At 47.0% G+C, this 26,802-nt stretch overlaps 1 protein-coding gene and 1 long non-coding RNA gene across 9 annotated transcripts in view; one reads left to right on the top strand and one right to left on the bottom strand.

Annotated features, from left to right (window-relative positions):
- LOC131487392 (uncharacterized) overlaps positions 1-26,802 on the top strand; it is a 119,115-nt gene that overhangs the window by 90,251 nt on the left and 2,062 nt on the right. For 3 of the 6 annotated variants that reach the window (XR_009249715.1, XR_009249717.1, XR_009249719.1), the window contains 3 exons: positions 10,631-10,798; positions 11,321-11,540; positions 18,695-21,539. This is a non-coding gene — a long non-coding RNA (uncharacterized LOC131487392). Of the gene's footprint in view, positions 1-4,365; positions 4,646-10,630; positions 10,799-11,320; positions 11,541-18,694; positions 21,540-25,914; positions 26,330-26,802 lie in introns of those variants that run through there. The other 3 variants (XR_009249720.1, XR_009249716.1, XR_009249718.1) reach the window with 3 other exon arrangements.
- Positions 12,801-22,998, bottom strand: CCKBR (cholecystokinin B receptor). Of its 3 annotated transcripts, none has more exons than XM_058688051.1 (5): positions 22,764-22,998; positions 15,014-15,265; positions 14,621-14,870; positions 14,154-14,326; positions 12,801-13,963 (listed from the first exon to the last, which is right to left on the bottom strand). In XM_058688051.1, exons 1-5 carry the CDS (start codon positions 22,912-22,914, stop codon positions 13,425-13,427), a joined length of 1,365 nt encoding a protein of 454 aa, XP_058544034.1. In that variant the 5' UTR covers positions 22,915-22,998; the 3' UTR covers positions 12,801-13,424. The 3 variants fall into 3 exon arrangements, with proteins under 3 accessions (XP_058544034.1, XP_058544036.1, XP_058544035.1); XM_058688053.1 differs by lacking the exon at positions 22,764-22,998 and adding an exon at positions 15,859-18,067; XM_058688052.1 differs by lacking the exon at positions 22,764-22,998 and adding an exon at positions 15,901-18,067.

Here is a 26,802-nt window from a genome sequence, read left to right as displayed (position 1 = left end):
AGACAGTAGTCTAGTTTAGAGTGTACTTCCTTTACAAAGCTTTCCCAGGTCCCCTACCATCAGAACTCCTATTTTGTATGCTATTGGCCATCCGATGGTAGCCTAGCCTCTTGCCTTAAAATATTTTATGCACATTTATGTCTCTAAGTTAGTGAGCCTGTCCAGACATGAGCCATGTTACATCCATACCTTCACAGGTCCAGCCTCTTATTTGTACTTTATTCTCCCCTTTCCTACAGCAGGAAATATTTATTCACTCAGATTAATCAGTAGCTTGGCCAGTTATTTAAGCCTCACCTCCTAGCTATAGTCCTACTCTTCTACGAAGGTGAGAATCACCTGGGTGCTTGTTAAAAAGTCAGATTCCCGGTTCTACCCTAAACCTAAGGAGTCCTGCTGTTCACAGGAACAGACCCCAAAACTGTATTACTAACAACTGCCTCAGGGAACCCTTATCATGACAGAGTTTGGGAAAATTCTACTGAGTATTTTTTAGGTAGGGGAATTATCAGGCACATCCTAAGCTAAATGTTTGTTCACTCACCTTCCCTCCCCACCAGCTGAACAGATGTTATTGCAATAGGAGTTGTTTTTCTGAAGCCTCCAGCCCTTCAAAAGGGAAGGAAGGAAATATGTTTTAGATATAGAAGTATTTCAAGATAGATGTTTGGAATTGGAGACCTAGGGAATAAATTTGCATAGAATAGACCAGAAACACAAATTTGGGAGAGAGCCTGTGCAGAACAGAAGCACCTAATTACACCAGGAATATAATTCTCATAATCATCCTTATAAAGTAGGTTTTATTATCTACATTTTGAAGATCAGGAGACTGAGTTTCAAAGCGGTCAAGTGACATAAGTCACAGAGCTAGTAAAGCATAAGAGCTTCCAAGTAATGTGTGATTGTTTATTCATTTAACAAATATATAATAGGTGTCTCCCATGTACTAAGCATGTTTCTTAAACATAATTTATCCTTTTCTCTAGCAGCTTTTAAGCTTTTCTTTTTTTCTTTGGTATTCTAGTTTGATTATGATGACTCTAGGTGTTGATTCCCTTTGTATTTGTTGGGATTCAGTGGGTTTTCTTAATCTGTGGCATTCTTGCTAGAGGCTGCCCTAAATTCTCTGCCACGTGTCTACTAACAAGACCAAGTAACTAACAAGACTGACACTTTTATAACATAACAGTCATGGGAATGACATTCTATCACTTTGCCATATTCTCTTGGTAAGATTAAAGTCGGAAGTCCCTTCCCTTACACTTGGGAGTGGGGTGGGAGATACCTTAGAGCCTGCTCACCACAGTCTATTAATAGACTCCCTACTTGGCCAGTCTGTGCCTCTGATTTTCGTACCCTGGGACTCATGATGCTGTCAAAGTGGTCTAATTTGGGGAATATGAGAGTGCCTTCAGGGCAAAAGTGGCTCCCATGCCTTCTTACCCATTCTTAAGTCTTCCCTTCACTTTTTGGCATGACAATTCCTTATTGTTTTGTCATCTCTTTATTGATCTTAAAAAAATACTTCTTATATTTTGTTCAGTTTTCCTGTTTCAGGTTGTTTTCAGCTATAGGGTCGATCCAAATAACGTAGCCCACCATTATTCGGAAAAAGAAGTCCTGATTTAGTGTTTAGAAGATCCACACTCAGACTGCTGTTTGAGGAAGGCCTGTAAGGATGCAAGCATTGAAGCAGAAAGATTAAGTAGTTAGTTACTTTAATAATCCAGGTGAGAGATGATAGTGACTTGGTATAAGGTAGCAACAGTACAGAAACCTTGGACAGAAGGGGTAACAAACATTTAAAAACATGTACGGGGTTTATGTCATTTTCTCTCAAGTGTAACAGTTAAGACTAGAATTATATAGAAGCTCGTTAGGACTCTGGATTCTACTAGGTGATGGTATATTCCAGCATTTTTTTTTACCCTTCAGTTCATTATGCTCCATTGCAACCCTACCTACCATCAGACAATCAGTTAAAACTCTATGTAGTCAAGCTATAAATTTTTAGAGGACAATCCCTGAGCTAGTGAATAGTAAACTTCCATGTACTCCATTGACAATGTAAAAGATTTTCCATTTTTCTATAGATAACAGTGGGGAAGTGCATCTCCAGCCTCAGAGGTGGATGCCCCCCAGAGTCCTCCTGAGAGAAGTCTCTTAAAACGGTCTGCAGCTTTGAATTGGGTTTGTGGTTTAAATATCCTCTCAGACACCCTTCTTTGTCTAGGTTTGAGAGGTTGGTGTGTTCTTAATAAGGTTCTTTAGGTCACTGACACTCTTGTGTTGCACTCTAGTGGTCTTTATGTTTCCTTCTGTTCACCCGACATCATCTTCATTTAGATGGTTTCAGCCAGGTTGGCCTGGGTTTTCTTGTTTCACCACCTCTGCTGTTCTGCAGTATTCAGCTGGGGCTTTGACAGGGACATTCCTATCTCTTCCAGGAGCCCACCCTAGCTCAGATTTAATACCCTAGACTCCAAGCTGTCTTCCCCCCAACTGTAGTTTGATCCCAGCTGTATTCCCTGACTTCATTTTATGCCACTTTCTGCCCTAGTTATTGTGCTCCAGCCTTTTGGGGCCTCTGTTTCCTCAACTCACCAAGGTCATTCCTGCCCTATAGACTCCATCCTCTATTCCATCCGCCTGGAAAGCTTTCTCTAGACCTTCCTGTACCTGGCTCCTACCCACCATCCCAAAGTCCCTGAATCCTCTCGTGTTCATCATCAAAAGATTAAAGGAACACCTAAGTTATACAGATCCTGCGTACCAATCAGAAGAAAGGTCAAGCACATTGTAGAACAATAGGGAGGGCAGGCAAGCCAGTTTAAGACACAGATAGAAGGCTGTAGCACTGCCTCACCCCTGAAAACAAAGGAATGGCCGTTTTGCTTGTGCATATTTGATACCACTAACCAGTGAGTCCTTTATAGCTCTGCTATGGTCGGAATGTTTGTGTCCACCCAAAATTCATATGCTGAAATTAACCCCCCAAAGTGATGGTATTAGGAAGTGGGGTCTTTGGGGGTTATTAGGTCCTTTGGGCAGAGCCCTCATGAATAGGATTAGTACCCTTAGAAAAGAAGCCAAAAGGAAGCTCCCTTGCCGTTTCCACCATGTGGTGTTATAGAAAAAGATAGCCATTGAGGAAGCAATCTCTCACCAGACATGGAACCTGCTAGCACCTTGGTCTTGGACTTCCCAGCCTCCAGAACTGTAAGAAATTTCTGTTGTTTATAAGCCACCCAGTCTATGGTATTCTATTATGGCGGCCCAGACAGAGTAAGCCTCCCAATTTCTAAATTGATGCCTGATAGAGGGGTCTCAGAGATGCTATAGAGGGACCTGGAGACCTCAGGCCCAGGGTAGGGGTATCTGCCTCCTGGGCTTTATCAATGAGAAGGTAATGATTTTTTTGAGTCTGGAGACTTTATTTTGTGGCTCATCAAGTCATCACCTCTGTGTTACCTCTTGTCGCAGAGTCGCCTCCTGCTATAATTATCTTTATTTCAGACTGCCCGATACCGGCTTCACTAAAATCTCAACCAACCTATTGTTTCTACTCAGTCATTTACTTGATCTATGACTCTGGGCAAATCATTTCACCTGAATTTAACTTGTTTGCCTGTAAAAAGAGGGCAAGGCAACCATCTCATGATCTTACCAAGGCTGTCGCAGGGACTGGATTAGAAGATGGGAAAGCACTTTGAAAGGGTTAATTACACATTATGTGATTGGGAGGTAGGATTATTACAGTTATCTGCACTTTGCCAGCTCAAAACAATTACAACCTAACTCTGTAATAGTTTCAGCAGTGTCTTCCAAGTCCTGCTGAGTGAGTTCTGCCAGTCATAAAAACATATTAGAATTAAGGCTTACCCAGGCAGCTACTTCTGGACTCCACTGGAACACTTGTTTTCCTGTCCCCGGTGATCGACCCTCCCTGCTGGAGTGAGCACAGAGGCTTTCCTCCAAAATCCTCTTTTACCCCCTCAGGAGAACTTCCCATTCTCTGGCTTTCCTCTGCTCCAGGCCCATCGATCCGCCTTTCCTATGGATCACCCAATCAAACCGCCCCTCCTTCCTCTCCGTTTCCCCTCCTGGGCTTCCCATTCCTACAGAGCCTCCCTTGCGCTCACCCTCCTCCCCTCTCTGCCGCTTCCCTGTCTCCCGAAAGCCTATTTCAGCCAGCGACCGCTCCGTGCTTCAGCTTCTCTCCCTCTCATTTCAACCGTTCCCGGCTTCAGCCGTTTCCCGCGCGCGGTTCGGGTTCTCCCCACCGGGCGTTGTAAGTTGAAAGCTCTCGCGCGCCGGTGGGCGCGAGCCCAGGGGGCGGGGCGAGGTTAGGGCGGGGCGACCGCAGCCGAAAAAGGCGCGGATGCTTTATCCCTGGGGCTGCCCTAAGAGAGGTGACCGTACCAGCGGGAACCCGAAGATGTATGGCAGAGCCTGGCACCGAACCACCTCCCCTGAGGACGCCTCGTAACTCTGCGGCTCCTCCTGAACTGGCTTGGGGCGGTCTCTCCTTCAGGCCTTGCCCTTGCGAGGACTTACCAGAGACCAGGCCAGCAGGACCCAGTACCCATCCATGGGAGCCGTCTGGATGAAATAACTTATTTTATAATTGCTTTACTAACTGGTAAATTATAACTGTTACAATTAAAGTTAATATTTGAGGAAAACACTATGCTGATAATGAAATTGTACCTTTGTAAGCACCAGCAGTGTTTGCTTCTTTGGAGACCAAAATTTACCTCCAGAAGCTGACCATCCAAGTTGGACACTTCCATAGAAAAGAGGCCTAGGGTACCTCCCAATAAAGATTACACTTTGAATATAGGCATACAATTTTGCTCCCCTTTTAAACCCCACCAAAACCACAGTAAACGGATTTTTTCAACTAATGCATTATTTGCAATATGAGTGAAACTGAGAGGAAGCTAGGAAATAGGATTTCCTCATCCTCCTAGGCCAAGATGTAGAATGCATCCCCATATCCTATGCTCTGTTACCCTCTGGTGCCATGCTGAGCATTGCCCTGATCCCCGAACTGACTTTAAAGGGATTTTTATTTTAGTTATTTATTTTTTTTCAAGGGATTTTTAAAGTCATAAATCCTCAGAGATGGTGAGAAAAAGAGAGATGACAACATTTTGGGAACTAAAAAATAGATGGACAGGTGTCTAATGATTTAATAGAGCCTATAACTGTACAGGGTAAGCCAAGAACTCCACAACTAAATGATAGATCCCTCAAAAGGCTTAGGATTTGATGTTCAAGGTATCTCTGGAAATGGGGTAGAGGGAAAATAAAAGAAGATTGATTGAAAGCTGTTGATAAGAAGGTACTGCTCTTCTTACTAGGCAGAAGCAGGAGATCTGTCTGGAGAAGATAAAACTGAAGGTCTTTCAGGCATAGTTGAAGCCAGGGAGACCACAAATACTGGACACTTAAGTACACATGAGCACATTAAAGGCCTGGTAGCCACCCCACTCCACCCTGCAGTCTTCCTCCACTGGCTCCCCAGGTGATGGGACCCAGGACTTTATTTTCTGTTCATAAAATAGGAAAAGTTTTCTCTAGGTGATCTGACCAGCCTAAGAGGAAAGACTTAAAGATCCCAGCATCTGGAGTTCTCCAACAGCCCAACCAGGTCACTCTACAATAAAGCTCCAAGTTGACAAGCTCCATCCACTGCTCAAAACTGCACATCAGCTGTTAGTCCTCCACTTTTAAATTAAATCCTGTCCTACTGTGAATAGGACTGACATGTATAGCCAACAAAATTCCAAAATTGACAGCCACTGTGCAAAGCTGAACTTTGAACTTCATAGAACACCACCTTCAAAATATTGGTTAAAAAAAAAATCCCAACCTATAATTATATACCTGGTTAAATTATGAAACCACTGTGAGGCTAGAATTAGGGATATATAGACAAGTTTTCAAAAATTTACCTTCCATGCATCCTTTCTCAAGAAGCAATTAGACTATGTTATGGCTGGGACTAAGGTAAAGTAAGTGAGGTGCCTTAGGTGCAAAATTTAAAGAGGTACCAGAAAATTTAGCAATTAAGATAAGGAATTTTTAAATGTCATATTGAGGAAAATACAAATTAATGCAAAAAAAATCCATGATGAAAAAAAAAAAAAACATCAGAAGGTGAAATAAAGATAGGACCCAACAGGGCTGGGATTATGGTGCAGGGAGTGGGGCTAAGTAATGCAAGTGCAGGTGTGGGTCCTGCCTTTATTAAACGTTTTGATATATGTTGGTTATACAAGTTAACCCTACTTTATGTGGTACAGGACTACATAAGGACATGAATACAAGGAGGTGAGCATCATCGTAGATCACTTTGGAGGCTAGTCATCACGATAACAAAAGTTATGTGACAATTTTATTGGGTAGAAAGGGGAGTATAGGAGTATGTGTTTCTGGTGGGCTGGTGGTAGACATGAGAAATAACTCCTCATCTTCCATGGTGGATAGTCAATACATAATACTGCCAAACAGAAGAACCGAGAAATAATGTTAGCATGTTATGAAAAGATATGGGGATAGGGGCGCCTGGGTGGCTCAGTCGGTTAAGTGTCCGACTCTTGATTTTGGTTCAGGTCATGATCTCATGGTCATGGGATCGAGCCCTGCATGGAGCTCCGTGCTGGGCCTAGAGCCTGCTTAAGATTCTCTCTCTCTGCTCCTACCCTGCTTGCATGCTTATTCACACTCCTGCTCTCTTTCTCTCAAAAAAAAAAAAAAAAAAAGATACAGGGATAAATACTAAAAAAAATGATAAAAGGTTTGAAAGTGATTCCTTCTGGGGAAGGAATATGGGAGAGGAGCAAGACAGGGGGCTGGGGACTGCTATTTGCCTTAGTGTTGTAGAACTAGTTGACTCTCTATGTTTTGTACCCATATGACTACTAAACAATTATAAGCAAATGTTTGACATTTCAAATGAAAGTCTCTGAGGTACTCATCATGGGGAAGGCAGAAGTTTGTTGGACTTTATTATATGATGTTATGACTAAGCATTATTTTTACTTTGGGTTACATACGGAGGTGGGTGCTAGAATTGTTTTAATGTTGGGGCTTCCAACAATCTTCCTGGGCTTGTGCGTTTTCCAGGGGAGATAGCTTCTCCATCTCTTGTCACCCTCACAACTACATAACAAGGCATGAACTATCCCCGGATTAGGGATACTGTCAGATGAGGGAAACTGAGGTTCAGAAAGGGAAAGTAACCCGTCAGAACTAATGGTTACATAGTTAGTAAGTGGCATTGAGGTAGACTGGGTACCAGATCCTTCCAGTAAGACCAGTTTTCATACCAGGAAACTGCCATTAGCTCCCTATACTGTAGCTTCCTGTTGGTCTCCTCTGGCCAGATCTCCACTATTGCTGTCTAGTTCTGGTTTGACCTGTACCAGCATTCCAAGTTTGTGTGTGTGGCATGTCCCTGACATGTGTGCAGGGTCCTCCACCTCTCTGACTGCAGGAACTAAACATTCCAGGCTTAAAGCCAGACTTCTCTGCTTCAACGACCCTATCGCTTTTGCTCTTGCCTTTTCGGGGCTGAACTACAGAGCCACACATGTAGGTGGCCTGGGGGCTGCTTCAAATGCCCTGAAGAGCTGTTCATTACTTCAGGGCTGACTAATACTGCTGCATTTGGAAGCATTGGGGAGTTACTTCTGGTTTGAGGAAAGGGATTCCCCCCACCCCCAAACTGAGTTCCACCTGGAAGGCCCTGCCCATCTCCAGGTGAGGGCTTTGCATCTGCCTCTCCCTGCCCACACACAATGTTGTAGCCCTGTTTCTTGAAACATAGATGGGATCATGTATCTGATTGGGAATATCTTATGTTTCTGGCTTTCTCATGTTGCTTACAGCTTACTTGTTTCACCCTGGGAAATTGGACAGCCTTATCACTCAAACCAGCCTCATCATTCAAATGTATACTTCTCAAGATCCCTTCCATGTCTTATCTCTTATTACTTATATGCCTAGGTGGGTTCTGGGACTCAAAAGTGTTTGATTAAGACAAAGTAGTACTTCACTGGGCCTAATCAGTAAGCTATTTTCTTCCCTCAAAATGTGGCTACATGGCTGGGTTAGATTCTGTTTGCAGAAGACTCACCCTACCAAGGGGGAGGTGCTGATCTTTGTGCATGATGAAGAAGAATCTGCTGACCAAGTGTCTTCTTAGGTTTGGGGATACTGAATAAGGCTCAGAGAATAAGAAACAGCTAAAGGAACATTGCTAGAATCTGCAATGAAGGCCACCATTTCCAGGAGGTCCCCCCTCTAGGCATTATATCCCAGCAACAAAGATTTGATCCCAGCTGGCTCCTGCTTTCTTCCCCAACCTTTATGCTTGCTTTCCTCTCCTCTCACTTGTCCTCTGCCAGAAATAACTCCAAGGAATGAAGTCTGTCCACAAAACATCCTTGCTTCTCACTAGTGAGACCTGACTAACCAGAGTGTACAGTCATCCAAGACCCTGGCTTGAGTTGTCTATAGGAGGGGCCAGCTTTTGGCCTAGGCTCCTTCTTGTGCATGTTCACTTTGATGCTTCCCCTTCTCTGATTTGACCTCATATCTGAGACTTAGCTAGGAAACCTTCCTTCTTAGAAGGTTTGAGGGGGTGAGATTTTCAGGACAGTTGTCCCCATCTTGTTTGGGGAAGTGAATCTTCAGGGGCTTTCCTCCGGGGATGGTGATGCTAGAAGTGGGGCTCACCGAGGGATGCAGGTCTGCAGAATAATAGACTTACTTGTTTTTCTACTTTGAGCCCTGAGAAGAATCCTGCCTGAGTGGTTCCAAATCGCTCCCAACTTTCCAGCCCTGAATGACTGAGATCAGAATCAGGATGCATAGTGAAAAAAGCATGGGCTTTGGGGTCAGGCACATATGGATTCAAATTCTGACTTCATTACATTCTAATACCATCTCTTAGCAGGCCCCAAGCTTCCTATTGGACCCAGAGTTCTGCTCCCTTTAGTTAGGGGTGGTCTCTGTCTGCAGAGGACCTTGTTTCCTACTGTTATTCCTGCATGCTGGTCTTAAAGCAGTCTTGAGTCTAACCCTTGTTATGCTATGTGCCTGATACAATGATAAGAACTTTTGAACATTGCTTTATGTAATTCTCAAAATGGCAGTGTGAATTACGATTCAGACACCGATTACAATGTGTTTTTTTCCCCCCACACCACCAAGCAATGTTCTGACACCAGCTGGATGACCTACAATTTAACTCAATCCTGACATTATGTACCTAGAGATAGCATCAGATCCCACAGATTAAGGGCTAAGTCATACAAGACTGCCCCTGACTTTAGATGCCAGTTGGAAGTCCTCGTAGTTACCTGTGCTTCTCACTAACTGGCTATAGATTGGAGGTTCCAAAACCCCTTCCTTGATTTGATTAATTTGCTAGAGCATTCACAGAACTCGAGAGAGACATTTTACTTCCTAAATCACCAGTTTATTATAAAAAAATGTAACTCAGAAACAGCCAGATGGAAGAGATGCACAGGGCAAGTTGTGGGCAAAGGACACGGAGCCTCCGTGCCTTCTCCAAGTGGGACTTCTCCCCAGTCTCCACATGTTCACCAACCTAGAAGCTCTCCGAGCCCTGTCCTTTTGGGTTTTGTGGAGGCCTCATTATGTAGTCAGGTGTGATTAAATCTCAGACCATTGGTGCTTGAACTGAATTTCCAGCCCTCCTCTCCTCCTTGGAGGTCAGGGGCAGGGCTGAAAGGTCTAACCCTAATCATGTGATTGGTTCTTCTGGCAACCAGCCCCCCCCCCTTTTTTTTTTTTTGACAGCCCACAGAAATGAGTCTATTTATTCATAGAAGGTGGACATTAAACTAAACCCATACAACTGGGGGCACCTGGGTGGCTCAGTCCATTAAGCATCCAACTCTTGGTTTCGGCTCAGGTCATGATTCACGGTTTGTGAGTACCAGCCCAGCATCAGGCTCTGTGCTGACAGCATGGATTCTCTGTCTCCTTCTCTCTCTGCCCCTCCCCCCGCTCACTCTCTCTGTCTCTCTCAAAATAAATGAACCTAAAAACTAAATAAATAGCTGTATAAACCCATACAACTGATATATAAAACCAGTCAGCAAAGGAGATTAGATATTTCCAGTAACAGATGGAATGTTCCTGTAGGATAACACTTCCTTCTTTTGAGCCAGCAGATTTCTTAATGTGTTCTTTCTTTATTTTTATTTTTATTCAAATTAGTTAACATACAGTGTAGTCTTGGCTTCAGGAGTAGAGCCCAGTGATTCATCTCTTACATATGACACCCAGGGCTCATCCTGAAAAGTGCCCTCCTTAGTGCCCATCACCCATTTAACCCATCCCCCTCCTCCAGCAACCCTTAGTTTGTTCTCTGTAGTTAAGAGTCTCTTAAGGTTTGCCTCCCTCTCTGTTCTTAAAGTGAGCTAGAGGCTTTAGGAAAGTCAGTTCATCAACAAGTCAAAAAGCACCTTTTGGGCTCTCATCACTTAGGAAATTCCAAGGGTTTTAGGAACTCTGTGCCTGGAGAGGGGGTAAAGACCCAACGTATATTTCTTATTATAATAACGTAATTATTTTTGTTTTATAGCTGAGACTGAGACTCACTGAAAGAACTTGCACAAAATCAACTTTTAAAAGGCAGGCCAGGTCTACTGGAACCCAGGTCTTTAAGCCTTGAAAGACAATGCAGCATGCCTGGAAAAAGAAAAGGTTTTGGGAGCAGACACCTGAGCTCAGTGTTGCCGCAGGACTCCATGTAAGTCCATTAGGCTTTCTCAGCTTCACCTTCCTTTTCTGTCAAACAAAGAGAAATGTTGTGTAGGAGAGAATGAAGTGAATTGGTATATGTAAGATGACTGTCACGCTGCACTGAGAAGCTCCACATTTCCCACCCCCTCTGTCACCCCGCCTTCTAGCCCAGGCTGTCATTTTCTCACCACATTATGCTGTTCCCAGCCCAGTATGGGAAATCAGGCAGGAACACAAGTCAATATGATAGAAGAGAGAAAGCAGTAAGTACTACAGGAGCAGACAAGCTTTGTGAGGATGACCAAGAAGGACTTCTGGGAGGCAGCGATATTAAATTTGGACCTGAAATGTTTGACAGATTTTAAGAGACAGAAAATGGATGGGAGGTCCCTGAGATTCCATATCTGGTAACTAGACAGGGCTTGGGGGAGGGGGTAAGGTGATGGATGTGTAAGTATCTGGTAGACCAAAGGGCAGCACTGTGTGCGAAATGGTGTTATTCAGGCCATGCTTTTGTGCTACCTTCTAGGCTAGCCCTGGGCCACAGGTACTTCAGCTCACACTGGACTTGGAGCCCGACCCCACCCAGCTTCCCACTGCCATCTGGTGGTCATCCGGAGCCCAGGGCCCAGCTCCTGATGGGCCTTCATCAGCAATCTCCTTCAGAGTGCTGCAAAGCCTGTGGGCAACCCTACTTCCGCCCCTGAAAAAGTTGGCATGAGAGAGAAAGGCCCAATATCTTGCCTCCAGTAAGTCAGACCAGCTGGGATTCTATTTTTAACCTGCACTGTTGTAGTTGACAGCTTGGAACGCCTTCTCCCTCCTTTTCTTCCTGCATCCTGCCTCTTGCAGCCCAGGGCCCTGTAGAAAGGATGGATGGGAGCAGCCTCAGCACTGGTAAACAAAAGACCACTCTCCTTTCTCATTGTCCTTCACCTGGCCTTTGTCCAGCCTAGTTAGTGGGTGGAGTTAGACGTGTTACTGGCTGTGAGGTTAACAGAGGCTTAAATCTCTGGGCTTCTCACTGCATAGGCGCCTTCTGTGGCCCTGGTCAGTGTCCTGGCAATTTTGTATCTGTCATTTTGTATTCTTTTTCTTAAAAAGGGCACCCGGTTTTATAAGCTCCAGGCCCCACAAAACTTGGGTCTGCCTCATGATGGGTATGGCTTGTTTGCCATCTGAGCTTAGTGTCTACTTCAATAGGATTATTTCTGTCTTGTTCTAATTTATTGTATGACCTTGAACAGCTTTCTTTCCTGCTCTGGGTCTCTATTTTCCCATCTGTTACAAGACAAAGTGTCAAGAAACCCTCTCACTCTATCATACTTCTGATTATCCATGTATATCCCTGGTGAGGTCATCTGTTCTTCCCTACCTGTCATTGTGTGTGTGAAGGGATGATGTTGCTGTCTCTGCCTCTCTCTGGGGCTGGATCAGTCTCATAGTCAAAAGGAAGCCTGGGCTCTGGGATTCCTCTTATTCAGATCCAGCATTCTCCCCACCTTTGTTGCTGGCCAGTAAAGGTGCTTCCACGGGGCAGAAGCTTGGCCAAATTCTGACACCAGAGAAGAGTGCATTTAAAAAGTTCCTACTCTTTAACTTGTACACTTATGATCTGAGTCCTGGTATTTGAAACACACATTGAATAAACTGAGTCTTATTATACAGTGCTTCCACTTACATTTCAATAAAATTTTAGTAATTACCTATTAATATAGTACCTTAGCAATGGCACCACTTTAGGAGAATGCTTAGGAATCATGATGTGTCATGGATATTCCGCCTGCCACCCCCATCCCCAGCTACTATGTATGACACTAGTGTGTAGGTGGGTCCAGGATGACAACCCAGACAAAATACCCACATCCCCATTTAGCCTCAGACCATGGGCATTTTGGCAGGGGGTCATGCACAGGAGAGACCATGGAAGAAGGACCCAAGAGGGAGAATTCTACAAAATCCCATGCCTCCTCACCTGCCCCCCCCAAAAAAAAAGTCCAGAAAGGAAGTTCAGGAGGAAGCCAAGTCATTTATTATTTCTTGAAGAGTTTGTGTGATGGAGGAGGGTCAGGGCCATAGAATTTAACTGGAAAGGAATGAAGGGACTTTTCAGTGCAAAACAGCCTGTTGGTCAGGGAGGTGTGAGATTAGGTTGGTTGGTATTTTTCAGTGCTGAAATGGGGAAGGGCACTGTGAGGTCAAACTGGGGGCGGGGGGGGGCGGGCATCTTGGAGCATCTCAGGAGTCAGTACCGTGCCAGGCTCCAGAGCCCTAAAGAATCAGTGCCGTTACTATGTGTATATGAGAGGCAGGCCAGCCTCTCTCAGAATTTCCACTATGTACGGATAGTCCATTGCTAGGGATGCTGTGTCTGTGTGCGTCTAAAGTCAGTGCCCTGTTTCTATGTGCCAGGCTTGGTCCCATATCAAGAGTGTGCCTTATTTCCTGTGTGGGGATCTGGTTTGTTTCTTTTGTGTCAGGTAAGCCACTTTTGTGTGTGTGTTGGGATTAGTCCATGCTTTTTGGGTGTCAGTCTCCTGTATCAGTGGGTCTGTGTCTCTCTTGTGTCTGGATGGGTCCCTACTTGTAGGAATTGGTGTGTTCCGCCTCAGCCCCCACTCCCTCTCTACCCCTCAGCCAGGCCCCAGCGTGCTGATGGTGGTGTAGCTCAGCCTGGACAGTGAAGCAATGGAGGGGGTGGGCGGGTCCTCATCTGGAAGAGGCCTGGGGCGAGCTCGTGGAGGCCTGGGGCAGCAGCGGGCACATGTCTCAAGGCAGGCCTGGCGAAAGCGACGGTGCATGAAGCAGTAGACCAGGGGGTTGACACAGGCTGAGGCGTAGCTCAGCAAGTGGATGAAAGAGATGGGCGCTCCCGAAAGCGCGCGGTGCGCACCAGAGCTGTCAAAGGCGCGCCACGTGTTGGCACTGTACAATGGCAACCAACACAGGAAAAAAAGCACAACGATCACCAGTAGCATCCGCACCACGCGCTTCTTAGCCAACAGCTTGGCCTGGTAGGGCCGGGGGCCACATCCTGGCCCAGGTGTGGGCGCCGTCAGCGCGGACAGCTCCAGGGTCTGACGAGAGCGCGGAAGCTGCACGTAACAGCCATCGCCATCCTCTCCAGCCAGCCCGGTCTCCGGCCGGCAACGCCCATTGGGTTGGGCAGAACCTGAGTACAGAGGGTAGGCTGTCAAAGCAGCAGGCTGGGTCCTCTCAACCTCCAGCCCAAGAACCACCAGACCCCGATTTCCAGCATCTGCGTGTCAGGCTCCTTTCTGCCCCACCCACTCTAGGCTCCACCCCTTCCCAATGCCGGTGGTAGGGGTGGGGGCCGGGAGGGGAAGCTGGATATCACCCACCTGGTCCTGCCCCGCTCCGCAGCCCTCTTTGGCTTCTGACTCGGCTCTGGTTCTCATTGTCACTGTCTTCGTCAAAGCGAAGCCCTAAGTAGAGCTCACGGGAGATGAGCCCGTAGGCCACAGCCATAACCACACCCGGGACGAAGAACAAGAGCAGGAGCAGCAGTACGGACCTGGAGACAGAGCAGATCAATCACGCGGGTATCTGTCCACCTGTAATCACAGATGGAAGAAGAGCAAGGGATCCTTCCTAGGGCTGGTGACCAGGCCCCTGAGGTAGAAGTAGGATTTGGGGGTTCTGCTGGGAAGGGCTAGAGAACTGGGGAGGGACCCCAAATGGGAATCCCAGGGTGGTGGGTGAGGAGAGGGAATCAGAGTATTGGAGCAGCTGGAGGAAGATTCTGGGGAATGGTAGTAAGCAGCTGATGGAGATGGAGAGAGGAATTCCCAGGAATGGGCGCCCTCACCAGGTTTGGCGAACATGTGCACTGGGCCAGCGATGCACGCACTGCAGCACACGGGACCCTACTGGCTGTACGGCGGTGTACACGGGATAGGGCACCATGAGCAGTCCAGAGAGCATCCACGTGGCTATGATCACACGAGCTGCGTGGGACCGTGTCTGCCACACTCGTGCCTGCAGTGGTCGGCAGATGGCACTGTATCGCTCCAGGGCGATGGCCACAAGGCTTAGTGTGGACACGCTTACAGACACCCCTAAACAAGGGAAGAGGAAGGGGTCATTCAGGAAACTTGTACTACATACTCAACCAGTGATTTGCTCAGGCCCTACTGAGAAAGACCCCTATGTGCAGCAAGAACTTTAGGTAAGGAGGGGAGCAGGGGGTTGTCTCACCTACCCATGAGGTAGGAAACCGCCTTACAGACGACTGTGCCAAAGATGAATGTGCCCATGAGATTGGGCAGGAGGGTGAAGGGCATGCAAGCCACAGCCAGCAGGAGGTCGCTGACTGCCAGTGAGAGCAGGAAGGCGTTGGTGACAGTCCTCAGGCGGCGGCTCAGTCCCAGGACCACGATGATGAGCACATTTCCTCCAACACTCATCAGAAAGATCACTGCATAAAGGGTGATCCTGATGGCCAGCTCCAGTTCTGGGTAGGAAAACAGAGGGGTGGCAGCAAGGAGTCTGGCTCCCACTCAGCCAGACCCTCCAAGCCCACTTATTCCCCACATCTCCTACCCAGCTAGATCCCTCTGCATCCCAGGAATACCTCCTCCCACTCAGCGGATGGGTTCACTTGAATCCTTTAGGTTTCTAACCCCTTGAGGCTTAGGGAAATTGGCTTAACTCCTCCTCTCCTTGAGAAGGTCTGTCTCTTCTCAAGCTTTGCTTCAAATTCTCCCTTCTCTTTACAGCCAAGCTTCTTGAAAGGATTATTTGCATTTTCTCATTCACTCCTCAGTCGATTACAGTCCAGTGCCCGATCCATCTCCTCTCCGCCCCCCATCACTGTTTGGACACTTCTCAAGATCACTAAGCTTTAACTGCCAAGTCCAAAGGTCTCTTCTCAGCCTATTCTACTTGATCTCCCTGTAGCATTTGACACTATTGATCACCCACTACCTTTTGAAACATAGGTCAGGTCAGGTCCTTATTGTCTAAAAAATCCCTCTTCACCTTCCCTGTACTGTCTGCAACCCTTTAGCATGTTTTCCAGATCCTCTGAGAACTGTCCTGTCTCACCTCCTCTTGCAATGCACCCACTTAAGCCACTGGATGACTCACTTTCTTGAAGGCATCATGCACCCTCATGACTTCCTCCATTGCTAACATTGATTTCTCAGCCTGGAATGTTCTTTCACCAACTGCCACTAATACCCTCCCCCCATCACAAATTGATTTTCTGTATCTGGTAAATTCCTATACACCACTGCCCATCAAGACTCAGATTAACTGCCCCCTCTTCTGTAAGGCCTTTCTGGATGCCTCATTTGGAGTTAATCTCCCCTTCCTCTGACCCATGAGTGTTCCTTACACATCTATCAGAATGCTTTTTATTTTCTACCGTGTATTTTAATTATCTCCTAACATTCATTTTCACTCAACAAACATTTACAGAGGACTCCCTCTGTGTTAGGCAGTGAGGACAAAGAGATGGACATGACAAATTCCCTGCCATCTGAGAGCTCACAGTCCAGAGGGAAATTTGGGTACATAAATAGACAACTGCCACACGGTGGGATAAGGAGTAAAGCTGGGGGATATACAAAGTGTTGTGGGAGCTCACAGGAAGGACACTAGTGTTGCTGGGCTAGACAGAGGGCTGACTCCATTCATTTGTGTCATTGTCTATTAGGGGATGGATCCATCTTTGGGCCTCTATATCACAACCAAGCAGAGCCAAACAAAAGTGAATTGAATTAAGCTGGACTCAGTCACCCAAGCCCATGGCCTCAGCGTGAGAGACATGAGAGCTTGAAGGGAGAGAAGGCAGGGCCAGAGCCTTCCAGGTTGTGGGGAGGGAAGGGCTCAGAGCTGCAGCTCCCCCTTCTGCAGCCCCATACATTGACTCTTGTCTTAGGCTCTGAATTAAACTGTTCTTATAATGATAACCAACTTATTCAGAAACAGCTGTAGGCATCAAGTACATGCTATCTACAAGAGATTCCTGAACAGAACCCAGCAGTGACATTAGTTCTCAGATCACACAGTCAAGTCAGGTGTTGAATCAGAATAGCAGCTGAGTCTCCAGATCTCCAAAATGCTTTGCCTCCTGCTGCTCCCTCACCCCTCTGTCATTCATCATGCTGCCTCCTTCCCCAATCAAATCTCAATCTCAGTGCCTCTTTCTGCCTCTCTGTACTCCAGTGTGGCATTGCTCACTGTATTATTATGTTTAATTCTCTATCTCCTCCACTGGACTATGAGCTTCTTGAGGACAGGGGCAATGCCCAGATCATTCTTCTGCATATCCCTGGCACTTAGCATAATGTCCTGCAAATAGGAGGTGTTCACACATGCTGGCTAATGAATCTTGAACGAATCTCTTTCACTCTCCACACAAATGCACCTGCTTTGTCCTGCCCCATCCATGCTTCACCTCTGTGCCTCTAAAGCTCCAGCATGCCCTCCTCTCTGCCTCTGTCTCTTTGGAGACATGTCTCCCTTTCTGCAAGGAAGGCTTATGTGTAGCAAATTTGAGGTGTGTGTGAGCTAGTATTCTATCCTGTACTTTTTGTGTCTCCTTCCAGTCTACCGCCCCCACCCCTCCACTTTCCTTAATCTCTCCATTCTATCATCTTTTTCAGATCCTCCTCTGGATGTCTCTCTTCAACTAGTTCTTGAATCAATAACCACACCTCAAGTTGGTACACACCCTGAAGTATGAAAAGCACATTTCTCATTCATTCACCCAGCTGATGTATCCCATGTGTGTCTTGGAACTTGGTGGAGCAGAAAGATGAGATTATGCCCACTCTTATCAAGTTCCCAATCTGCATGGGGACTCCTGAAAACTAGAGGGACAAAGTTCCAGTAAAATTGCCCAGCGATCATACAACACTTTGCTATTTTTCTGGGCATTCCCAGCGATTAGCTTATTTCCAGCCACTACTATCTCTCCAAGTCTTTGCTGTTGAAAGTTAGGAGATGTGAAAAAGATTAATTAAAAGCACTCTTAGAGCCAGTGGCTCAGGGAGAGGGTAGGAGGGATGAAAAGGTAGAGCACAGGGCTTTTAGGGCAGTGAAACTATTCTGTACAGTACTCTAATTGTGGATAGCTGTTACTATACATTTGTTAAAACCCATAGAATAGAGGGGAGCCTGGGAGGCTCAGTCAGTTGAGTGTCCAACTTCAGCCCATGTCATTCTCTCATGGTTCATGGGTTTTAGCCCTGCATGGGACTTTGTACTGATAGCGCAGAGCCTGCTTGGGATTCTGTCTCCATCTCTCTCTGCCCCTTTCCTGCTTGTGCAGCCTGCACATTCTCTCTCTTCTCTCTCTCTCTCTCTCTCTCTCTCTCTCAAAAATAAACAAACATTAAAAAAAATCTTTTAAAACCCATAGAATATACAACCCGAGAAGTGAACCCTGATGTCAACTATGGAATTTAGTTAATAATGTATCAATATTGGCCTATCAATTATAACAAATGTGTTGCATTAATGCAAGGTATTAATAGTAGGGGAAACTGTGTGTGTCTCTCTGTGTGTATATGGAGGGGGGGTGGGAATCTCCCTGTGCTTTCCATTCAGTTTTTCTGTAAACCTGAAACTACTGTAAAAATAGCCTATTAGTTTTTTCAAAAGCCACTAAAAAGCAATTAGAATGAAGACTTGTGTGTGTGTTTTTGCCTATGTGTATGCATCCATGTGTGTTTGTGTGGTGGAATAGGAGTGATCATGGTGGCTTCGGCAACTAAGAACTTAAGGTAGGGGTGGAAGAATGGGAGTGGCACCTTATAGATTCTAGTGCCTTGACTACCTCTGGGCATCATCCTGCTGGGCCAGAGAACTCAGAAGACTGTGACAGTTCATTTCTGTTTCTGGGGTCTAAAAGATCTGCATTTGTTCTTTCCAGATGGTGGCAGAGAAGTATGAGCACAAAAATCCAGATAATGTGCCAAACACAAAAATCAGGACTTTGTAAGAAACAACACCGAAGCTGCTGATGCCTCAAATCCTGCCTTCCACTGGTATGTTGGATCTGGTCACCCATGAACACAGACATCAAAGCAATACCCATATGTCTGGTGATCATGGACAGCATGCAACTGATTGTGGATGATAGCTGGGCAAATGGTGATATCCAAATGTCAATGGGTACTCACTGAAGGAGCAGAAATAATATGGAAGGATGTACAGGTAATATCAGAGTGAACATTGGATAATAATTTAGTTTTTGAGATAATATCTAAATTCCTAGGTGGGTGAGAGTAATACATATTTTTGTGGACAAAGTCTGAGAAGGGTTTAACTACGTGTCTGTAGATAATGCCTGACTGAGAGTGGGCAAATTTAGACTGTGCAGAGGTAATATGTCTGCGGATAACATCTTGTTTTGTAGATAACATCTTCAGAAAATGTGGATTATATTCAGAGGTCTGAACTGAATGGGGGAATATCCAAATGATGATGGTAGTAGCTGAGTAAGCAGAAAGTAATATTCAAGTATGTGTAGGCAATATTTAGGTGAGCATGGATGTGAGATGTTAACATGTTGAGATGTGAAGTGAGAGATCAATCTGACTGAGTAAAATAACTCAGTGCCTGAGTGAACACACGTGATATCTGAGTCTTTGTGGTTAATATCTGAATGTGTGAGACTAACAACCATGATTTTATGGGTGATATCTGGAAAAAGTTAAGTGAGCATGGGTGATATCTATGTGTGGATGATAAAATGAAAGCAAGTGTGTCTGATGGGTGAGTGACATCTAAATGACTATGGGCATTGTTAAAGTAACTGTGGGTGATACCTGGTTTTCAGTGGTGGCATCTGAGTGAACATTAGCACTCTGGTCTATGTGGGTAACATATAAGAATAATGTGGGTAACATCCATATTTCTACTGGTAACACTGGAGTGAGCCTGGCTAACATGTAGTATCTGAGTGAGTGGCAAACAGTCTTTGTGGGTAACTTCTGACTGCCTGGGTAACATCCACTCTGTGTAGGTAACAACATCCAGATAAGCAAGGCCAATTCTTGCACCTGTGCTCTGAATCACTTCATGTTCTGCTTTCTCAGGGTCCCCTGCTCTGCGGACTGTCCCTGCTCTCTGCTGAGCCTTTGAGCTTCCTTTCCTCTGTCTTGGCCCATGCTGCATCAACATTTTAAAAAGACTCTTGCCTCTACTGCACACACATATACCCAAAGACAACCCCCACCACATACCATTCCTCAATCCCATGCCCTTTCTGGCACTATCCTATTTTTTCTTTGCTTCTCTCTCCCTCCCAAATTTCTGGAAAGTTTCATCTACACACCCTGGTTCACTTCTCATAACCTCCTCATGCATCCTCCCAAACCTCAGCCAACTGTAGTCAGGCCTTAATACCCACAACTCCTCTTAAGGACTTCTTTGTTACTGGATCTGAAGGATGCTGTTCTGTCCTTATTCGACTTATATCAACACCATATGACATCACTTATCCCACCCTGCTTGAAATCTTTCCCTTGCCTTGTCCCTCTGATGGTTTCATCATGGGCTCTCCATCTTTTGCCTGGCTTTTAAATCTCAGTCTTTTTCAGGGTCCTGCCCCGGGACCTGTTTTCTTTTCATCTTGTCATCTTTGTATGATTGTAGCTATTCCTGTGGCTTCCATTACCTTCTGTAGGCAAAGACCTTTTAAGTCTGTATTCCCAGCTTGCACCCCTCCCCTAAGTTCCTGACCACCAGATTCAACAGCTTACTGGCTACCCCCACCTAGGTATCTCAACAGCACTTAAACTCAGTGGGTTCCAAAGTGAATTTATAGTTCTTCTCTTTCAAATTTGTTTCTGTTCCTTTGTTATCTTTCTCATGATATAGCACCAACATCCATCTAATTGTCCAAGCCAGACACCTGGATGTCATCCTTTGACCTCTTCCTCCCTCTCCATTTCTAATGAATCCCTACCAAGTTCTGTTGATTCCACTTCCAGAAGTGCCTCTCGAATCCATCCACTTCTCTCCATCCTCACTGCCAAAACCTTAGTCCAAGCCCATATCATCTTTTATCAGAGAAACAGAATAGCCTTCTAAAGTGTCCACCCCATCCCCCACCCTTTCATGTCTTGTCCTCCAATCCATCTTCTACACTTTAGAACTAATCCTGGCTGTACTACGGAGTCTTTCAGTAGTTCCCATCATCCTCAGGATAAAAATCTACACTCCTTAGCCAGGTCTGTGAGGCTCTTTTGTAAACCCTCTAGGTTGGTGCTCATCCTGAGTATTCATTTTTCCTCTCTTTTGATGTATGTTTCAGGCACTCAGAAACTGACACACTGAACGAAAGTACCATGGATTTTAACTTTGGGTGTTTTACACATATTGTTCCTCTGCTTAGAATGCTTCTTGCCTTTCCTGCCCCTTCGCTTGTCTGGCTTTCCCTTGTCTTTTTAAATTTTTCTTCAATTACCTTCTCAGGAGGCCCACTTTGACCCCCAAGGCTAAGCTAGACTAAAGCTCCTCTTCTGTGTTCCCACAGCCTTAATCTAAGGCACATCCCACTTTGTGCTGCAATTCCCTGCTTACTTGTCTGGCTCTCCCACTAAACTGTGAACTCCATGAAATAGGAACTGTGTTCATTTTTTCTCTGGTTCAATAAATATTTGTAGAATGAAGCAATCTAAGTGAGAGTGTGTAAAAACTGGTCTGAGAAAGCATATACATTATTTTGTGGGATAAATACTCAAATTAAAATTTATTGCCATTTTCCCTTCTTGAACGTGGAATAATTTCCTTCTGCTCAGCACTGCTCCCTCTCTTAGAATCCCCCCTGCTTCCTTTTTCTGCCTACTGAACTCCAACTTCAAGACCCAGCTCCTGGGTTCCCTTGTCTATGAAGTTCTTGGATCCCATCTCCTTTGGATGCCCACAATTCAGACCCTCTCCTGGGACTTCTCAGAGTGACTGTGATTTTCCAACTGGTTTGTCTCCCTTCTGCACTTGACTATGGACTGATGAGGGTCCAGACTGGGTCTGTTTCATCCCTGTGTCCCCAGCACCTAGCTCAGCGACAACAGCAGGTGTCCAGAAGACATTTAAGGAAAGGAAAGGTGCAGGGAGGGAAAACATATATCATGAGCTGGGTTGTGGAGAAAATGCGGCTGTTGGCCCGTGGGAGGAGTGAAAGTCATTTTGGGGACTGAGTGAGTGGAAGCAGTGGGGGTGGGGGAGATGGTGGCACAAGAGATAGGAGATGAAGGGGGCAGCCAGGCTCTAGGAGGAGGAAACCTAAGGAAAAGCAGGTTGGAGAGGGTGCTTGGAGGGGACTTGGAGACAGAAAAAGAGAGGGGACAGAGCTTTGATTAGAGTTCCCCTTTGGGAGGCAGGAGGATTTGAGGAGGAGTGAAATGGAGACTGGCATCTCTAGGGTGCAGCCCCCAATGTCCAGCCTAATTCCGGTTTGAGGATCTCTTTTGGGAAGGCTAGGGGTGGGGCAGAGGACACAGGAGATTATATAGCTCTAACTTCCCATTCAAGCCTTCCATAGTGCTCCCTCCCTCAACCAGCCCTCTTCTTTTTCCCAGTCTTGCCTTCTTTTCTTCCTTTCCTTCCCCGCTGTGGCTCTGTGAACTGGATTTAAAAGGAAGAGACCTGGAAGGATAGGCAAGAGGAGGTCCTTGCTTCCTGGCCGTCTGTGTCTAGGAGGGGGTTCTGTGTTGGGCAGGAGGCTGTGTTTGGGGATGACCAGTGGCTCTGGGTACGACCAGGAGACCAGGGTGTGAAGGGGCTCTGATCAGGTGGTGTGAAGCTGTGATGGAGTTTTTATGAGCCGTGGAGGGAGTGGGGGGGGCAGAAGTGTCGGGGGAGCTGTTTAGGGACTGAGGGAGTACTATGAGGGGATGGTGTAGGCGTTTGAGGAGAGAGTGGGGGCCTCTATCTCTATCAGTGTGGGGTGCAGCGAGAAGGAGCTGGTGGAGGGGGCTTAGGGAGGCACCCACCTCGTGTCCCGGCTCCGCGGATGCGAGGGGGCTCGCAGCTGAGGTTGCCCGCACCGCTGCTGTTGAGGAGGGCCCCCCCGGGGCGGCAAAGGGAAGCCCCCGGCCCGGGTCCGGACCCCTGCGCGCTCCGGTTCAGCTTTAGCAGCTCCATGGCCCCGGCCCAGCCGCTGCCTCCCCGAGCTCGGCCCGGCGGGCTCCCGCTGCGGCTCCACCTGCTCGCGCCGCGGTTCGGGCGGAGGCTCCCGCCCCGCCTGGTCCCCGCCCCCAACCTTGGCCCCTGCCCCGCCGCTTCTCCTCTGCTCGCCCCGCCTAGGCTCGCCTCCCTCCAGGCTCGTCCGCCTCGGTCCCGCCAGGTGACTCTCCGCCCCCCTCCCACGCTCAGGACTTCTGCGCTCCCCTCACCCACAGGGACAGTCCTCCAGGCTCGCCCCCTCCCTAGCCTCTCCGGTCTTCTCTTAGAGATTTCCTTCCCACCCACTCCCCTTCACCACCGTCCTGGTTCGGCAGAATTCTTGGGAGTGTGAGTGTGTGCGTGTGTGTGTGTGTGTGTGTGTGTGTGTGCTGGCGAGGGTAGCAGTACGGGTGTTGGAGAGGGAGATGCTGGGTGGGGGAAGGAGGGTCAGAGGGAGCGGCCGCCGTGGGATCTAGCATCTTTCCCCGGTGGGTCAGGGGATGTGGAGGTGGCATCTAACACGGTGGCATCACCTACGGTTACTATACTATGCCTCAGTGGCACCAGTGACCTGGACACCATCGCTACCGTAGTTCTTGCATCTCCTCTCCAAAGGGCTGGGGTCGCCCCTGCATCTGCCTGAGCACCCTTCACCTCCTACCTCAGGGCCCAACACCCAGGTTTCTACCCAAAGCTTCCAAACAACCGTCCTCAGCGGGCAAGGATGTGGGGGCAGCATTTGTTCTCGGGGGAACCTTGACAGGCAAAAGGGCTGCCCAGAGGAAGAGTCTGACTTTGGTGTGAGGGCAGCCTGGGTAGCAGTGAGAACAGGTTAGAATAAACCAGTGAGGGGTGGGGTGATGGTGGGGTTTGGTTCTAATTCTGGCCCAGCACTGGCACAAGAGGGGAGGAGGCGCTGGCTTTTGTGGTCTCCAGGCAGCGCCCACCCTCACCGACACAATGACGCTCCCTGTTTGCTCTTAGTGCAGGTGGAGCAGCCTGTGTGGGGTGTCAGGTTCCCATGGGAGGGGACCAGAAGGGGAGCAGATCACTGGGGTGCAGCCGGTGCAAAGCTTAAGGGGACATGCACAGAACTGAGGTGTGTTTGGTTCCTTGGGCAGGACTTGCCTCCACTAAGATTTCTGCCCTGCTGGCTATCCATTCTCCTCCATTACAAGGAAACTCCAGTATGACCCTGAAATTCCACTCTGCGTGCGGCCCCCAGCAGTAGCTGTTGGAGGTGGGAGCATCAGTCAAAGACCAGATTAGACTGTGGATGAGGTCTGAGTTTACGGGGAATTCAGAGAGCCCTATGCAAGCTGTCTTTCGGAGAGGACCTGTTCCAGCTAGCACTGAGTTTACAGGGGCTGGGACATTGAAGGAGGATTTAGGCTTGAGGTGGGTGGGGATGTCGTCACCTGTCTCCCCTAACTCCCCTCCTCCTGGCACTGCCTGCCTTCCCCATCAGAGTGCCCTGGACCAGAAGAGCCTGATTTGCTGTTTGTTCAGCTCCAGCACAGGTGGCACCTCAGATAACCTGCTGGACTTTTCCCACATTGGATGGCGGTAGGGTGTGGGGGTGGGGAGCAAAGGAAATGTAGGAGAGAGAGGAGTGGAAATAGGAGTAGACAGACATTCACTTATTCAGCAAAGTATGTGCCAGCCATAGGGCTGTGTACTCACTGTTTGATACGGTCTGTGCCCGAGTAGCTCCCACCCTCCTGGGGGAAAATGACAGGTAAGCCAATGATTACAATATATGGTTGTATATCTGCTAAGATGCAGAAATCAGAAATTTAGGAATCAGCCTGGCTGCCTTACTCCCTTATGCTCTTTTACCTGTAGTAGAGGCTGTGACAAAAAGTCCAAACTCCTCTCCAAAAATGAGGGATTTATTCTGCACTGCCAGCTGCTTTGGGAGTTGGCTGAGCTCAGGAAAGCCTGCTCAGGCAAGGTCATGTTCCCTTCCTGAGGCATCCTACATCCAGTGACTGCTCAGCACAGAGGTACAAAGGTTCAGCCTCCTCACCCCAACAGAGGACAACTCTGAGAGACATGCACAGCTCCTCGTGGGATTGACCAAAGCCTTTGTGGGGACTGAATTGCTGCTCAGCTTCTCCCTTCACCCAGTCCTCCTTTCCTTGCTCTTGCATACGTGTAGACTCCAAGAGCGCTCCTTAGTAAACATCCTCCACAGTAATCTCTGTCTTAGTCTCTGCTTCCTGGGGAACATAACTGCCTCCCTCCCATAGTCAATCAATCATGAAGTCCTGTTGATTTTAGCCACTGAGCGTTCCTTGACTCGGTCTGCTTCTATCTGCATGGACATTATGACACTGTTTCTGCACTGCTTTTCTGGCTTCTTCAGTGGTCCACCACATTTTACAGATGCCCCCTTACCTCCATCCTCCACCTTAGAGTCAGAGTGATATGTGCAGAACACAAATCTGATTGTGCCACTCTAATGACCTCTGCTCTGGGGATGGAGAAAGCCTTTTCACAGAGTTTCTGAAACCTGCATGGTCTGGCTCCTAGTGGCCTCTGTAACTGCCTCATTTTAAGTCACTGTCCTCCTTGTTCTCTCCCCTGTAGACACACTGGCCTTTCTTTAGTTCATTTTTTTGGGGGATCTGTGTCCTCTGGTTACATGACTTTTGCACATGCTCTCTGGAAACTTTTCCTTCCTTATCTAATTAACTCCTGATCATCCTTCTCATCTCAGCTCAAGGCATTGGCATTTCTCAGGGATGTTTTTCTGGCTTCTCCTCCTGTGGTAGGCGGAATTACAAAATGGCACTCAGGATTCTCACTTGTGGGTAGAACCTATAAATATGATAAGATGCTACTTCCATGATGATGCTATATGACAAAAGAGATTTTGCAGATGTAGTTAATGTTACTAATCAGTTGACCTCAAGATAAAGAGATTATCCAACTGGTCCTAGCCAAATCACAAGAATTTACTCTGGTTGGCAGCAGAAGAGGAAGTCAGAGAGATTTGAAAAAAGAGAAGGACTTGACACACTATTGCTAGCTTGAAGATGGAGGGGGTCACGTGGCAAGGAATGCAAGGGGCTGTGGCTGGCTTGAGGAAGGAGCCGGGATTGCACCTCAGGAGCAGGTGCCTGAGATTAACCTCTAGCTGAGAGCAGTCTCTGGCTGAGAGCCAGCCAGAAAATAGGGACTATAGTCCTACAACCACGAGGAACTAGATTCTGTTAATGACAAGAATGAGCTTGGAAATGGATGTTCACCCCAGAGCCTCCAGAAAAGAATTTCACTTGCTTGACATCTTGACCTCAGCCTGGTGACACCCTAAGCAGAGGACCGAGCCATACTGTACCAGACTTCTGGCCCACATGCTTGCGACCTAATAAAAAGATGTTGTTTTAAGCTTCCAAATTCATGGTAATTTGTTATAGTAGCAACAGGAAACTAACACACCTCTCAGGAAGAAAGTAGCAAATACAGACCTTGCAAGCCACCCAAGGATGAAAGGATGAATTGGAAGCACTAGAAATTTGTTAACCTTTAGAAAGATTTGGGGTAATTGTTATGGCAGCTGGTGTGGAGAGCAACTTAAGGGGTAGGACCCATTGGGAGTCTATGACAGTAACTCAGATAACAGATGATAGCATAGCGCCTTGACGTAAGTCATAGAGGCAGTGGAGAAGATGGATCCAAGAGATATTTAGGAGGCAAACAGAATCTAGAGGATGCTTCCATGTTGAGGGTGAGGGAGAAGGATGAGATTAAAATGAATAAGGTTTCTGGTAACTGGATAGGGACTGTTTGGTGATTACCTACTCTGTTCAAAGCACATTCATTACTTTTAATCCTCACAAAGAACTCTGCATTTAAGTCCGA

Source organism: Neofelis nebulosa, chromosome 10, assembly GCF_028018385.1.
Source record: "Neofelis nebulosa isolate mNeoNeb1 chromosome 10, mNeoNeb1.pri, whole genome shotgun sequence".
Lineage (NCBI taxonomy): Eukaryota > Metazoa > Chordata > Mammalia > Carnivora > Felidae > Neofelis > Neofelis nebulosa.
This window is presented reverse-complemented; position numbering and strand designations above follow the sequence as displayed.

Bases quoted from the DNA above. Each gene is read 5' to 3' on its own strand.
- CCKBR (XM_058688051.1), bottom strand. From the start codon at position 22,914: ATGGAGCTGCTAAAGCTGAACCGGAGCGCGCAGGGGTCCGGACCCGGG. The intron at 14,327-14,620 runs GTGAGGGCGCCC...CTCTGTCTCCAG, and splicing joins GCACATGTTCGCCAAACCTG to GTCCGTACTGCTGCTCCTGC. The intron at 13,964-14,153 runs GTGGGTGATATC...CTCTGTACTCAG, and splicing joins GCGGAGCGGGGCAGGACCAG to GTTCTGCCCAACCCAATGGG.